Source organism: Sciurus vulgaris, assembly GCF_902686455.1.
Source record: "Sciurus vulgaris genome assembly, chromosome: 15".
NCBI lineage: Eukaryota > Metazoa > Chordata > Mammalia > Rodentia > Sciuridae > Sciurus > Sciurus vulgaris.
Genome location: NC_136476.1, coordinates 51,566,480 through 51,581,917, shown reverse-complemented (window position 1 = coordinate 51,581,917; position 15,438 = coordinate 51,566,480). Strand labels below are relative to the sequence as shown.

Sequence of the window (15,438 nt, the reverse complement as noted above, 5' to 3'; positions counted from 1 at the left end):
GGCTCTGTGAGTCGCATATTTGGACTGAATTTAGGTAGTTCTTCACCTGGGGTCACTACTGTACTGTAGTCATCTTGTGGTACCACTGGAACTAGATAATCTAAGCTGACTTCTAGATTTGGTGATGGTGTTGAGTGGGCTTCATCACATAGCAGTGGAAAAATTCTAAGAGAGCAGTAAAAACTGCAAGGACTCTTGATATGTAGATATGGAAGTCACACAGTGTTGTTTCCATAATATTCTACTGGCCAAAACAAGTTAGCCGGCCTAGATGCAATGAAAGGAAAAATAGTCTCCACCTCTTGATGGAAGGACTGCAAAGAATTTGTCTTTTTGACACAATACCTTCATTTTATTTATTCATTTTTATGCAGTGCTGAGGATCAAACCTAATGTCTCACACATGTGAGGCAAGTGCTTTACCACTGAGCCACAACCCTAGCCCTGTCTTTTTCTTCACTTTCCTTTTTTTTGTTCTTTTTAATCTATCACAGGACAGGTTGAGTTTAGGATGTGTTTCTCAGTCCATTTAGCTTTTCTTTTTTTTTTTTTTTTTTTTTTTTTAGGGCCAAGGACCGAACTCAGGGCCTTGTATGTGCTAGGCCAAGTGCTCTACCACTAAGCTAAATCCTCAACCCCCCATTTAGCCTTTTCTTTACTCTAAGTAGTACTTCCTCCAGTTAATTATTTGAGGTTCTTTGATTATATTTATTGCTCTGCCCTCTGTTTCACCTAGAGAGAAGACAAAATATAAATTAAAATGAAAACAGTAAAGTCTTACCAATAACTAATGAATTGACTTTTTAAAAACTGAACTATAAAACCATTTTAAAAAGAAAAAGTGCTTTAAACTTAATATTCTCATGAACTTGAATTTGATTAACAATGCTACGGAAAAGCCAGGCACAATTGCCGCATGCCTGTAATCCCAGCAACTCCAGGAGACTGAGGCCAGAGGATCACAAGTTCATAGCCAGCCTCAGCAGATTAGCAAGGCACTTAGCAACTCAGCGAGACCCTGTCTCTAAAAAAAATATAAAAAAGGGCTGGGGATGTGGCTTGTGCTTAAGTACCCCTGGGTTCAATTTCTGGTACCAAAAAACAATAACAACAACAAAAAGAAAACAGGGCTATGGAGAACTACTCAGAACTTGGCTTTAATAAGAGATTAGAATTATTACATCATTTGTATTTAATAAAATATCTGTTGTTAAAGTCTTTAAACATTTTAATGTGCAACCATTTAAAATCTTGACTTGTATTAATTTCCTAGGTAAATTATTTGATTTATATTTTGTACAGATAGACTGTTTAGAATGATCTGAAATACTGAATTAGTTGATTCCAAATTGATGATGTTTTTACTTCTGAATAACATTTGTCAGTTCTCAACAGATACAAATGCACTTACCTCTGAGTTGTATTAGTATAATCCACTGTGGTCTGCTATTTAATTCTGCTTTCTATTCTGAAAGAGTTCTTAGCCTTTGTTCATTAATCATGGGAAACAGTTGTGCGACATGCCTTGACATTAAGTAGAACATCTAAAATTAGTCCTGCTACAATCAGTGGTTGAGAACAAGGTTTCAGTAGTTTGTGGCATGTGTTAAGTAGACATCGCAAGGTTAGAAGGAACTACCAAGAAACAAGTAAGTGACTTGTGTTATGTGTATGGCCAGATACCTAACTAAATATATAATGGATGATCTCTTTTTATTAAGTAGATGAATAAATTCCATTTATTGCTACAGTCTTCATATGTTATACAAAACTTCTATGCTATGCTGGTTAATCAATTTCAGAAGAGATGTATACCTATTAAAAACTTAAGAGCCACATACAGTGGTGCATATCTATAATCCCAATGACTTGGGAGGCTGAGGCAAAAGGATTGCAAATTCAAGGTCAACCTGGGCAATTTAGCGAGATTCTCAAAAAATAGAAAGGGCTGGGGATGTATCTCGGTGGTAGAGTGCCTTTGTGTTCAATTCCTAGTACTGCTAAATAAATAAATATGTAAATAAATTAACAAAACTGAAAAAATATAACTTTTTCTGCATGTTTGTTTCAAGTTTTAATTATTAAATTTTTTTTGTAGTTGTAGGTAGACAGCATGCCTTTGTTTATTTTTATGTGGTGCTGAGGATCAAACTCAGTGCTTCACACATGTGAGGCAAGCAATCTGCCACTGAGCTGCAGCCCCAGCCCCTTAAGTTTTAACTTTTTAAGTGAATTATCCTGTTTTAAAATATTTTTTAGTTGTCAATGGATTTTTATTTAATTAATTAGTTATTTAATTTATATACGGTGCTAAGAATTGAACCCAGTTCCTCACATATGCAAGGCAAGCTTTCTACCACTGAGCTACAACCCAAGCCCTCAAGTTTTAATTTTTAAAGGAATAATTATACTACATGTCTTCTGTCTTCAGTGAATGACTTTTTTCCCCTTTCTCTTTAGAACTTAAAAAAATTTATTCACAAAAATGGCATCCTGTTTATATGAATGTCTTTGTGAAGCTGAACTTGCACAGTATTATCCTCATTTTACGGCTCTTGGCCTTCAGAAAATAGAAGAATTAGCCAAGGTTACAATGAAGGACTACTCCAAATTGGGAGTGCATGACATGAATGACCGTAAACGTCTTTTCCAGCTTATCAAAATCATTAAGATTATGCAGGAAGAAGATAAAGCAGTCAGTAGCCCAGAGCATTCTGTTCAGACAAGCAGCCTTTACATCAAGCCACGGAAATTCAGATCTGGCCCTCGCAGACAACTGCATTTTGATTCTCCTACTGACAACAAAACCAGGACTACCAGCAACAATGAGTTTGAAATGTGCAATATGTCAGATTCCTCTGGAAATGAACAGAAATCCACTTACCTAAAATTGCTAGATTACATGCTACCAGATGATTACCAGTACCATGCAAAAGCAAGAACTCTGAATGCCACAACTGCTGATTCCTATGTGCAAACAGAAACTAACACTTCACTCTTTTCATCAAATTTCTTTTCTCCAATAATGGGAAATTGTGATATTCCCATTATTCAAAGAGTCTCTCATGTTTCAGGGTATAACTATGGAATCCCTCGTTCTTGTATCAGGTAATAATTTGCCTTTACCTTTTTTTTTTTTTTTTTTTCTCCTTAAGTGAAGGTAGCCTCAGGCAAGGAAAAGTTTCTCCTTGGCCAGAGGAAAGCAACTACTCTTTATTTACAACAGATGTATGTAACATAAATGATAGTGAACAGCTTTTGCATCAATAATAGAAATACCTGTGGGCTGGGGATATTTCTCAGTTGGTAGAGTGCTTGCCTTGCAAGCACAAGGCCCTAGGTTCAATCCCAGCACCGCAAAAAAAAAATAATAATAATAAGGAATTGGAATTTTCCATATGGGAGGAAGATATTTTTCATGTGCATCAAAGAGCTACTACTTGCCAGTATCTGTTGTTGTTCTTCTGGCGGACCCATTTTCATTATTTATTATAGTGTAACATGATAAATCTAGTGCATCTATGAAAGTTAAATGGTTAACTGACCTTCTTCAGTAGCAAAAAAATATTATACAACTCAGGATTTTTTAGGGAATCAAATTCCCTTAAACCAACCAGGAGACTTACAGCATAGTTAAAGATAAAGAACAAATAATTAAGTCTGTCTTTGGAGCAGTTAGTTCATCTGCGCACATTGAAATATCCTGATTTTTTTTTTTTTTTTTTAATATTGCTGGGTCTTGAACCTAGGGCCTTGAGCATGCTAGGAAGCACTTTTATCAGTGAGCTACATCCTCAGTCATCCTGATTTTGAGTGCTTTTTATGAGTCCATTCCTGAATTTTTTAGTGATTTTAAAGAATAAGATACTTTGGGGGGAGATTAGTTTGAAAGTCCAGATAATAAGAAGTTATTTTCACCTAGTGCTTCAAGTTAGAGTTTAAAATAAGATCCCTAAGAGGTGAAATATTGAGTAATCCCTAATATTAAGAATGATATAGGGCAGGGGAGATAGCTCAGTTGGTAGAGTGCTTGCCTTGCAAGCACAAGGCCCTGGGTTCAATCCCCAGCACCGCAAAAAAAAAAAAAAAAAAAAAAAAAGAATGATATAATAGAAAAATGTGTTCTTTAGAAAAATTATATTCTTGTTTTGTAGTTTTAAAACTAATATGTGTGAATTATAGGAAAACAAAATTCATTCATTTTTTTGCACCAGGGATTGAACCCAAGGGTACTTAACCACTGAGCCACATTCCCAGTGCTTTCTCAGCCTTCCAAGCCACTGGGATTACAGGCATGTGCTACTATGCCCAGCTTAAGCCATGTTTTCTTTAAAAAAAAAATGCTGTGCCAGGCATGATGCCATATGCCTGTAATCCCAGCTACTTCAGAAACTGAAGCAGGAGGATTGCAAATTTGAATCCAGCCTCAGCAACTCGTTTTTTATTGAACAATACATAACAATCTAAATTTAACTTATTTATAAATAAGAATACTACTTTGCCTTAGTTAATATCATTGAAGATAGAATGCATATTTTAGTTTAAATATTGCCATTACATTTATTTGACAAATATTAAGTATCTGCTAAGCTTGCCTCTAGATATAATTAAAATATTTGAAGACTCTTAGACTCTCAGGGGACAGGGTGAATGGGAAGTATATTAGAAAATTGAAGGTAAAAAAGTATTTCCTCAATAACCATCAGTATTCTTTTCTCACCCAAACCCTAAATAGTAGTCAGAATTCTGGCACACTGAAAAACCACCTTATTAAGGCTTGCTGTTAGGGAGTCATCCTATCCAAAGCATTCTCTTTGGTTACCTCAAATCAAGTTTTTGCTTTTCAGATATTCCAGAAGTTCAGAATAAATTGCCAGGCTGGAATTTTAATGAAAGTCTAACAAAATTCAGGAAACTACCCTGACTCATTTAAGATCTTGAACTGAGCATGGTGGTACACACCTTTAATCCCAACAACTCAGGAGGCTGAGGCAAGAGGATAGCAAGTTCAAAACTAGCTTCAGCAACTTAGCCAGGCCCTAAGTAACTTATTGAGATCCTCTCTCAAAATTTGAAAAAATTTAAAAAGGGCTGGGAATATGGCTGTGTTTAAGCACCCCTGGGTTCCATCTCTTGTACAAGAAAACAAAAAACAGATCTTGAATAGACCTAACTTCAGTTATCTTACTCTTTTCATGTCAAATAGATAATTTACTTCCCCTAGGGAAGATTGGAATTTCAAACCAGTGCCTAAAACCGTAGACCTTTTGTCTATATGACAAAAGAGTCATAGAGTCCTAGAGTCAAAGAGTCCTAGAGTTCCTGTACAATTTAAAAAAGACTAAACATTTTCTGTCTTCTTTGATTAGCTTCATATGCTTAGATTATTAATAGCAACAGCTAGAGATTTTGACACAAAAACCTCAACGATGCTAAAATAATGTTAAAGTATTATTTTTTCTTCTGAAAAATTAAACATATGCAAAAGAAGAGAGAATAGGACAATGAATCTCCCATATGTCTGTTATCTGGTTTTAATAATTGTCAAGATTTTCCCATATTTGAAGCCAGGCATAGTGGCGCACACCTGTAATCCCAGTAACTTGGGAGGCTGAGGCAGGAGTGTTGCAAGTTCAAAGCCAGCCTCAGCAGCTTAGTGAGACCCTGCTCCAAAAAAAAAAAAAAAAAAAAAAAAAAAAAAAAAAAATATATATATATATATATATATATATATATATATATATATATAGGGCTGGGGATGTGGCTTAATGGTTAAGCACCCCTGGGTTCAATCCCTGGTACCATAAATGAGTGAAGGGGAAGGAAGGGAGGGAGGGAGGGAGAGGGAGAGAAAGAGAGAGAGAAAGAGAAAGAGATTTCCCTAGACTTACCTCAAAATCATAATTCTTCCACCCCAAAAGTACCAGGGATTGAATCCAGAGCCTTGCAAATGCTGGACAAGCCCTCTACTACTGTGCTATGTCCTCAGCACAAAATAATGCTTTTTAAAAAGTCTATATGTTGGTTAAAAAAATTATTTAAAAGATGCCTTAAAAGTAATGCCTTATGTGTTATGCTAGAAATTTTATTTGCTATTTTGTTTCATCAATTGAGATCCTGGCAAAAAAAAAATTTTTTTCCCCTAACCAATTAGAGGATTGAGAAAATCAGAACTGATAGGAAAAAGTTACATGGTATAGTATCTTATGTAAAATGTATTATGAGAGGCTTTTTAGGAGCTATCAAAAGAGAAATTCTAAAGTGTAAAGGAGGGAATAATTTGCCTTGCTAAGGCATTCTAAGCACATGGATCAAAGGCATTGATCCTGGTAAAAACATCTGTTTTCAAAAACCCTGTTTTTGCAAGGCACATTGGTGCATGCTTGAATCCCAGCTACTTGAGACTCTAAGGCAGGAGCATCACAAGTTGGAGGGCAGCCTGAGCAATGAGCAACTTAGACCCTGTATCAAAATTTAAAAAAAAAAAAAAAAAAAAAAAAATTTTTTTAAAGAGTTGGGGCTCAGTGGTATAGCACTCACCTAGCATGTTCAAATCCCCAGTACCTACAAACACACAATTTTCTTGTTACTTAGTTTTTAAACAAGTAAGTGGTTAGTTCTTAGATATATGCACCACCATGAGACTCAGCAAGTAAACCTGACAAATTTTGTATTCTAACTCCAGGAATATTGCCTCATATGTTGGGTGTTAAGTATGAAGCCAGTGAAGGAATGCATCTGAATAGAAGTTTGAATTAGTGATGGATAGGACCAGTCATAAAATTCCTAGGAAGAAGAAATATATAATTGTATTCTAACAAATGAATAAATAGCTGTCAGGATGGGGCAAAAAGAACAAAGTAAGAAAATGGAACACAGAACAGGGCATAATGTATCCACAAGGAATAGGAGAAAAAGTACATTGAAACCTACCACCTAATTCAAGGAATTTAGTAAGCCCTGGTATGATAAAAAATAATTTAGGGGGTCTGGGAATATAGCTCAGTTGGTAGAGTGCTTGTTTCACAAGCACAAGGCCCTGGGTTCAATCCTACCACCACAAAAAAAAAAAAAAAAAAATTAGATTAATGGTCAAGAAAATGGTAAACATATAAGAATAATTGGCTTAAAAGGAAACAAGAAACATAAATTTGGGTTTTGTAAAGACCTTGGAGGAGTAGTGACAGCATATTGCATTAGATTTTGAGAATTCATCATCCTGAGTTGGGACAAAAAGAGAGCATAGACTGTTAGGAGACCACATCTAGAAACAAAACACACGTCTTACTGCTAAAATAACTCTCAGGGTTTTGTTTGTTTTTGAGTTTTTTGTTTTGTTTTGTCTTTGTAGGGCAAGAGGTAGATGGGATACAGATAGAGGTGAAAACAATGAGGATTGCTAATAATAATTTTTGTTATTTTTGACACTTTGTAATTTTAAAAAATACCTTATGCCCAATGTACAACAAAATGTACTGGTGCTTTAACCTCTTAAGCAAACTTAAAAATTAAAATTTATTTATAAACCATGTATTAGACAGAACACCTTAGAGAAAGAGAATCCTTGGACTGAGTTGGAAAAAATCAGAGTCTGTGTTCGAAAACGCCCCCTGGGTATAAGGGAGGTTCGTCGTGGAGAAATTAATATTATTACTATAGAAGATAAAGAAACTCTACTTGTACATGAGAAGAAAGAAGCAGTTGACCTCACACAATATATTTTGCAGGTATGACTTTTTTACCTTTTGTGTTTGGAACTTATCAAGTATGTCTATTTTCTGCTTTTTGTTTGAGTGGTAGCATACAAATTGTAAAATCCAGTTTTGGTTTCAGTGTTGATATTTGTTCCTGATGTGATATTTCAGTAAATCATTGATACCTTAGACTTTCATTTTTTTAAAAATATGGTGTGATGGGGTTTATGAAAACATAATTCTTCTACTCTGTGCAATGGAGCTACATTATACATATCTCAACGCACTTTATGTACTTTTCATTATATATACTTAGCAAAGAGAGGGGAATGAGAGGATAAAAAGAATTTAAATGAGTGACTGTGACCAGTCACTGAACTTATGTATGCCCCAGAGTGATTATGAGATGGTCACTTAGTTGATCTCTATTCTTGCCTGCATCTTGCAATGTGTATCCACTCTGCTGATTTTGAGTTTAATAATGGGCAATGTCTTTTTGAATAACAAGGCACCAGATTGCCAGCCAACTTCTTACTTTGGTTCCCAACTGTCTTGGACTTAGACCTAATTGGTGGAAATTGGACTCTGAGAAGGTCACTGTGTGCAGGGTGATTGCAATGAATAAATACAATCCAGGGATATGTTTTCATATCTAACAACATAAGGGTATAAATAAAACTTTATTAGCTCAGATACATAAAAAATGTTCACTCCCTGTTACAATGATTATGAAGAGTGTTTGGTATTGAAAGGAACTTATTCCAAGCTAATAGATACCCTTGCAGTCACTCTTCATTTTCATAGGGAATCAACAAACTCCTCCAATGGGGGAAACCATACTTTAGTTACTTTAAATTGTGGTGAAACGATTGTGAATAATCTGCCATATGTTAAGATTTTTAAATTCAGAGCTCTCCTTAAACTTTTGTATTATTTTCATTCTCTCTTCCTTTCTCTTGTCTCAAAACCCAGTGACTGGGAGAGAGGAAAAAAAAAATGGTGAGTAATCTGATATGCTAGCAGTTCACCTTAGTCAGCTGAGTTCTTACTCTACTGGGATAAATCCTTTTCAAGTTATTAAGACTTTCTTCCTCTTTCAAACTTGCATTGTTCTTCTTTTTCTTTGGTAACCAAAATTGGTTTTACAGTGACATTCAGCTTATTCCACCAAGTCTTTCTATGGGCAATAAATTACTAGGCCACTGTACAATCAACCCAATCACTTTAACAGCCTTATCGATTGCTGATCAATGCACAGTCTATTAGGTTTCAGTGGAAGGTATTTATTTTGAAGATGGTCTAAATGACCAATTCGTTGTAATGCTATCTAGTTCTGTAACTACTTATAGCCATAGTAATAGCTCTACCCAATCACCATCTACCCAAGATTTCCTTAATGATGCTTCAGTCACAGTAATTCCCTCAAGGAGGCATCATCTTATCTTTGTATTTTTCCATTATCCCCAAACACAATAACCTTACTTCTTTGTCATTGCTGTTGATCAATATTTATTGAATGCCCTTAGTTTCTATGGCATTTTCTCTGATGTTTGAACTTTGGACCTTTGCTCTCATAGGTCAAAGTTCTTACCTGTCAATGCTGCAATATAAAAATATTGGGAGGACTTTTTTTTTTTTTTTCCTCTTTTACTTCCTCAAAGAGCAAAGAAAAGGGAAGTTTGTAGCAAATGTGGTGCTAAATAAATATTGATTCTAGATTCTTTGTGTTTCATTTTTTAATTTATTCAGGGATTAAAGCACTAGGTTTGTGCATCTAATTAAATATAGTATCTTTTCAAATCTTGTTACTTTGTAAATTGATCATATACATGTGGTTGTGCTAACTGATTTAACCATTATGTTTTATGATAACATAAATGCAGACAAGAAAACAATATGAATTGTGTATATATATATGTTAACTATAGTAGTATCTTTCATATTTACACATCTTTCATGAAGAATTTTTATAAAAGTATTAGAAAAAGCAATATCTAAATCATATATATATATATTTACACACATGCACACAAACTCTTTCCTATTGAAAGTGGGGAGAGGCAGGGAGAAATAAATCCTATGAAAGGAAAGATACTGATACTGATTCTGTTAATAAATGCTTTATCAGGTACTTACTTAAGAGTTAAAGTTATTCATGAGCATTTATTGAACGAGGGGACGAATTTCCATATTCTCAGTGAAATAAAAGGAAAGAGAAATATTCCTACATTTACTTGTGTTTTTTTTTTTTCTTTATTTTCTTGCTTAGAGACCAGATATGAGTTAGGTATAAATAATGTTCATTAAAGCCAGATTTTACAAATATATTTAACTTTGTTATTGATCTTTTAAAGTTTACTCAAGGGCTGGGGCTGTTGCTCAGTGGCAGAGCGCTTACTTGGCACATGTGAGGCACTGGGTTTGATCCTCAGCACCCCATACAAAAATAAGCAAATAAAGGCATAATTTCCATCTACAACTACAAAAAATTTAAAAGACTACTCAAAAGTATAATGAACCCTGTGTATCTACCACGCAGCTTTAATAGTTGTTAACATTAGTATTTTTAAAATCTTAGTATTTTTAAAATCTTATCACATTTTTTCCTTTTTTTAATTTAATTTTTTTAAATTCATTGTACACAAATGGGGTACAGCTTTTCATTTCTCTGGTTGTACACGATGTAGAGTCATATCATTTGTGTAATCATACATGTACATAAGGTAATGATGTTTGTCTCATTCCATTATCTTTCCTTCCCCCCACCCCCTCCCCACCCCTCATTTCCCTCACAATCCAACATTCCTCCATTCTTCCCTTACCCACCCCCATTATGTACCAGCATTTATCACATTTTTCAAAAGCCTAAAAGTTCACAGATCTTTTTAGCATTCTTCACAGTTTCATTATTCTCTTACCACCTAACTTGGAGTTATTTTCTAATTGATGAACTTGATTTTGTGGTGTCAGTTTCTTCTCAAATGACTTAGCAAGTTTCCTATGTAATATAATGAATGGCACACAAAGCAATTGAATATGGAATAGAGTGACCCACATTAAATTAGTCCAAGGCCAGTTTTCTGGACCTGCCCTTTTTTTTTTTTTTTTTCCCATTGTAGATGGACACAATACCTTTATTTATTTGTTTGTTTTTATAAGGTGCTGAGGATCAAACCCAGGGCCTCACACATGCTAGGCATGCACTTTACCACTGAACCACAATCATAGCCCCTACATTTTTTTTCTTAGCTGGATATTCAGTGCTATCCTCAAAGGTAGCAGAACATAGGGCCTTATCGCTCATTCATTGTGTGTGGACTCATACTATAGTCAGGCTGGAAATTATTAGCATTTTTAACTCAGATATGGTTGGGTTGCCAATATGGTAAGCTGCTAAATTATGCAAATAATTACAGCTGCTGAATTAAATCTTTCTAGATTCAATATAACAGGGTCTCCCATCTTTCCTTTTCCAGATTACCATGATTTTTTATTCAAAAGTCATCTTGAAATCCCATATCCAGTTGACAGGTTTTCATCTCCTTATTTCCATTATCATCGCCTAATTTAGATCCTTCTACCTTCCCACTGAATTGTTTTGGTCTGTTTTGTTTTTGGTACTGGGAATTGAACCCAGGGTGGTGGGGGAGGCTTTAACAGAGCTACATCCCCAGCCCTTTTTATTTTTTATTTTGAGACAGGGTCTCACTAAGTTGCTTAGGACCTTGCTAAGTTGCTGAGACTGGCCTCAAACTTGGCAATCCTCCTACCTCAGCCTCCTGAATGGCATCACCATGCTCAGAACCACTGAATTAGTACTAGAGTTCCTGTTCCCATCCATTCATATTGTGAAGCCAAATTAATCTTTCAGTAAAATGACTTAGATTATCTTTCTCCTTTGCAATGTTTTTTACTGTCTTCCCCATTTACTGAATTGAATATAAGCATTCTGTTACCTCCTTTAAGGCTGATATTCTAAGACCTCTATAATATAGTCATAATTTTTTTTTCTCTTTCTGTCTTACTTTTCTACTTATAAAGACTCTATATTTCAGACTCCTTGGATTCTTGCTATTCCTTAAACATTAATTAACTGTTAATTCTTGAACTTTACTGCTTTGACTCTTTGCTCATACTTCCGCTGTGCCTTGAATACCTTCTCTCCATCTCTACCTCTCAAATTCTTCTTCTCTCCCATGGCATATTCTTAGTTCAGTCTTTTTTCATAATATCTTTCCCAGTCAGAGACTGTTTTTCCACTGAATTCCACACATTCTTTCTTTTAAGTTTCTTTTACCTTACAGTCATTTGTATGTTTGCGTTGAAGAACTTCTTTAGGAGGTGATCTATACCTTTGGGCTCCTTCAACTACTTATTGCTGTATACATTCTACCAGATGAACAATAAATGTTTATGTAACTAAAATTTAAGCTATATAACCTACAGAATGGAAATCTTCCTAGAATTTCCCCAAATTTTCAAATATACTGACCTTAACTGGATTATAAGAATAATCCCCTGTAGAATTCCGTTCCTCCCCCAGACCTAAAGAGAATTGACTCACTCATTTTCATTTTCATTGATTCACTCACCTTAAATGATAACAGAAATTGTATGTTTTAGTTTTTGTGTTGTAAGAGCATGGCTACAGAGATCTCAAGTAAAAGAAAGCACTATCATTTTTTTTTTTTTTTTTTTTTTTTTTTTTGCGGTGCTGGGGATCGAACCCAGGGCCTTGTGCTTGCAAGGCGAGCACTCTACAGACTGAGCTATCTCCCCAACCCAGCACTAGCATTTTAATAATTATTGATTACTTATTTTTCTGAGTTTGTCATGGTCAGTTACTATTATTTAAAAATGTATTTAGACCTTTATTATATGTTAACTAGAATAGTGGTTAAGAAATTCCAGAAGATGTCTGTTTCTTTAAAAATCAAATTTATTTTTCAGCATGTATTTTATTTTGATGAAGTCTTTGGTGAGGCATGTACCAATCGAGATGTATACATGAAGACTACTCACCCACTCATTCAGCATATTTTCAATGGGTGAGAAAAATTATTTGCTTCTCTTGCTTTTTGTTTTCTATTTTCCATAAACCATATTACTATATAAATATCACTTATGCTTTTCACTTCTTTTGACTGGAACATGAATTTTGTGTTTTGATCCAACTCAGATGCTTCTGGAAAAGTATACTGTCTCAATTTATAGGATTTACCAAGCATTCAGAAATTTCCAGCAGAATTTCCTTTTACACCAATGATATTGTTTCTCTAACAATCTGTAAACAACTTAATTTTATCAAAGTTTTCATAATTAAAAGGCTTAAGTGGTTTGATAATAGAAATTAAGTATTCTGGCTACAGTTCAGTTGATTTTTTTCATCAGAGTAGGATAGATAAGTAAATATCATTTACCAACTTCTCATAGATGTATTTATTTGAAATTGTTATTCACACTTAGTAAACATTAAATGGGGGAAAAAAGAATAGACATTAAATGGGACAAAAAAAGATAGTAGAAGCCTGTTGTATATTTTAAATGTAGGTGCGTATAGAAGAAAATGTGAAATAACCTTATAGAGTCACTAATTCTGCACAATTTTTACCTTTAATTTTATAATTTTTATTTATGTATTTATTTTGCAGTGCTGGGGAATCAAACACAAGGCCTTGCTCATGCCATGCAAGCACTCCACTACAGGGGGTACATCTCCAGCCCTGATTTTTTTTAAATAACTTTGAAAGTAGAGATATGATTTGCATACAATAAAATGCACATATAGTTTTCAGGTTTGATGAAGTTTGATTGTTGTATATACACAAGTAACTAATACCCATACAAGACACAGAACATTTCCATCATCCCAGAATGTTTTCTTATGTTCCTTTTTCCCACCTTCATCTCCAGGTTTTATGTAACTATCAACTTGCTTTCTGTCACTATCAATTAATTTTGCCTATTCTAGAATGTCATAGAAATATAATTGTTACAATACATATTCTTTTATGCCTGGTTTCTTTTTCTAATATTAGTACATTTGTAGTTTTTATTGCTGAGTAATATGGCCTTCTATGAATATATCACAATTTATGTATTGATTGTTTAGTTCACAGATACTTGAATTTTTTTCCAGTTTGGGGCTGTTATGAATGAAGCTATAGGAATGTTTTTATGCAAGCCTTTTTTTTTTTTTAGTTGTAGATGGACACAATACCTTTATCTGTTTATTTTTTATGTGGTGCTGAGGATCAAACCCAGTGCCTCACACATGCTAGGTAAGCGCTCTACCACTGAGCTACAACGCCAGCCCTATGTAAGCCTTTTTATGGGCATGTTTTCATTTACCTTGGATAAAACCTAGAAATGAAATTGCTGAGTCATAGGAGAGCCCTATGACTTATAAATGTTTCTAAGAAAGTATCAAAGGAGTTTCTAAAGTATTGCACCATTTTATATTCCCAACAGCAGTTTATGAGAATTGTAATTCTGCAACCTCACCAATATCTGCTATTAAGATAGGGATTTGGGATAGAGAGAGATGCTGAGATACAGAAAACACTGTGGTAAATCTTGAGTGATGTGCTTGTGTTCTACACTCTTGTAAAATGAAGAAAACACTTAAGTACAGGGAAAACTGGCATGAAATTGTGCAACTCCACCCTGGCCCTACTTTCAGTCCAGCCCCTAACTATCGCCTTTCTATTAACTATTGGACCCCTAGCCCAAGAAGTGGCTTCTTACTCTCAAGATAGCCCACATTCTCCTTTGAATGTGTATCTACCTCCTAATAAACCTTTGTCTATACTTTTGTCTGGCTCTTACTGAAATTCTTTTCCATCAGGAATGCCAATAATCCAACTGGTCCTGAGTTGAATTCCCCCTTGTCTGGAAATCTCTCTTCTCCATGCCAGTATTGTCAGTCTTTTTTATTTTAGCAAATCTTATCATATCTTATCGTGATTGTAATCAGAATTTCTCTAATGCCTAATGGTACTGAGCATCTTTTCATGTGCATATTGGCCATTTGAATATCTTCATTTGCCTATTTTTTGTGTTATCTTTTTATTGTTTTGTAGTTTTTAATTTAAAACATTTTTATAAGCAGACAAATAAAGCAAGATATCTTTCATGTTCAATTTCTTATGCTCTAAAGAACTTGCTTTTTGAGAGAGCAAGTTTCTAAAACAAGTTTGAATTTGAATGTCAAGACTTTAGTAAAACATAAAAATACAGTTGCAAGTATATCCATTCTATAAAATGTAGTAAGATTTTCTTGCCCATATTTGTTGTTTTCTAAAAAGAACTCATCCCTAAAATATTCAGAAGATAGATACTATACTTTCATTCTGCTGGATCTTCTTTAATAAGTTTAGATTTTTTTCCTGTTTTCCTTTTCCTGACTGCATCGATGCCCCTATGCCACTGTGTTTAAACTACCGATGCTGCCAGGTGTGGTGGCATATGCTTATAAACCTAGTGACTTAGGTGACTGAGGCAAGAGGATCACGAGTTCAAAGCCATCCTCAGCAACTTAGCAAAGCCCTAAGCAACTTAGTGAGACCCAGTCTCAAAAAATAAAAAGGACTGGGGATGTGGCTCAGTGATAAACACCCCTGGGTTCAATTCCCATTGCCAAAAATGATAAGTAAAAAAATAAACTACTTATGCTGCTGGGATCCAGGGTTCAAAAGACAAGGAATAATTGATCTCTGTTCCAAGCAGCTTAAATCTGATTAGC

The 15,438-nt window shown here is 34.7% G+C and overlaps 1 protein-coding gene across 4 annotated transcripts in view; it reads left to right on the top strand.

The window, feature by feature from the left end:
* The window catches only part of KIF24 (kinesin family member 24), a 57,148-nt gene that overhangs the window by 17,222 nt on the left and 24,488 nt on the right, over nt 1–15,438 (top strand). For 2 of the 4 annotated variants that reach the window (XM_079113225.1, XM_079113227.1), the window contains exons 2-4: nt 2,461–3,108; nt 7,538–7,727; nt 12,645–12,742. In XM_079113225.1, the coding sequence (XP_078969351.1) occupies nt 2,486–3,108; nt 7,538–7,727; nt 12,645–12,742 (911 nt within the window). In that variant the 5' untranslated portion in view covers nt 2,461–2,485. Of the gene's footprint in view, nt 1–1,560; nt 1,650–2,460; nt 3,109–7,537; nt 7,728–12,644; nt 12,743–15,438 lie in introns of those variants that run through there. The other 2 variants (XM_079113226.1, XM_079113228.1) reach the window with 2 other exon arrangements.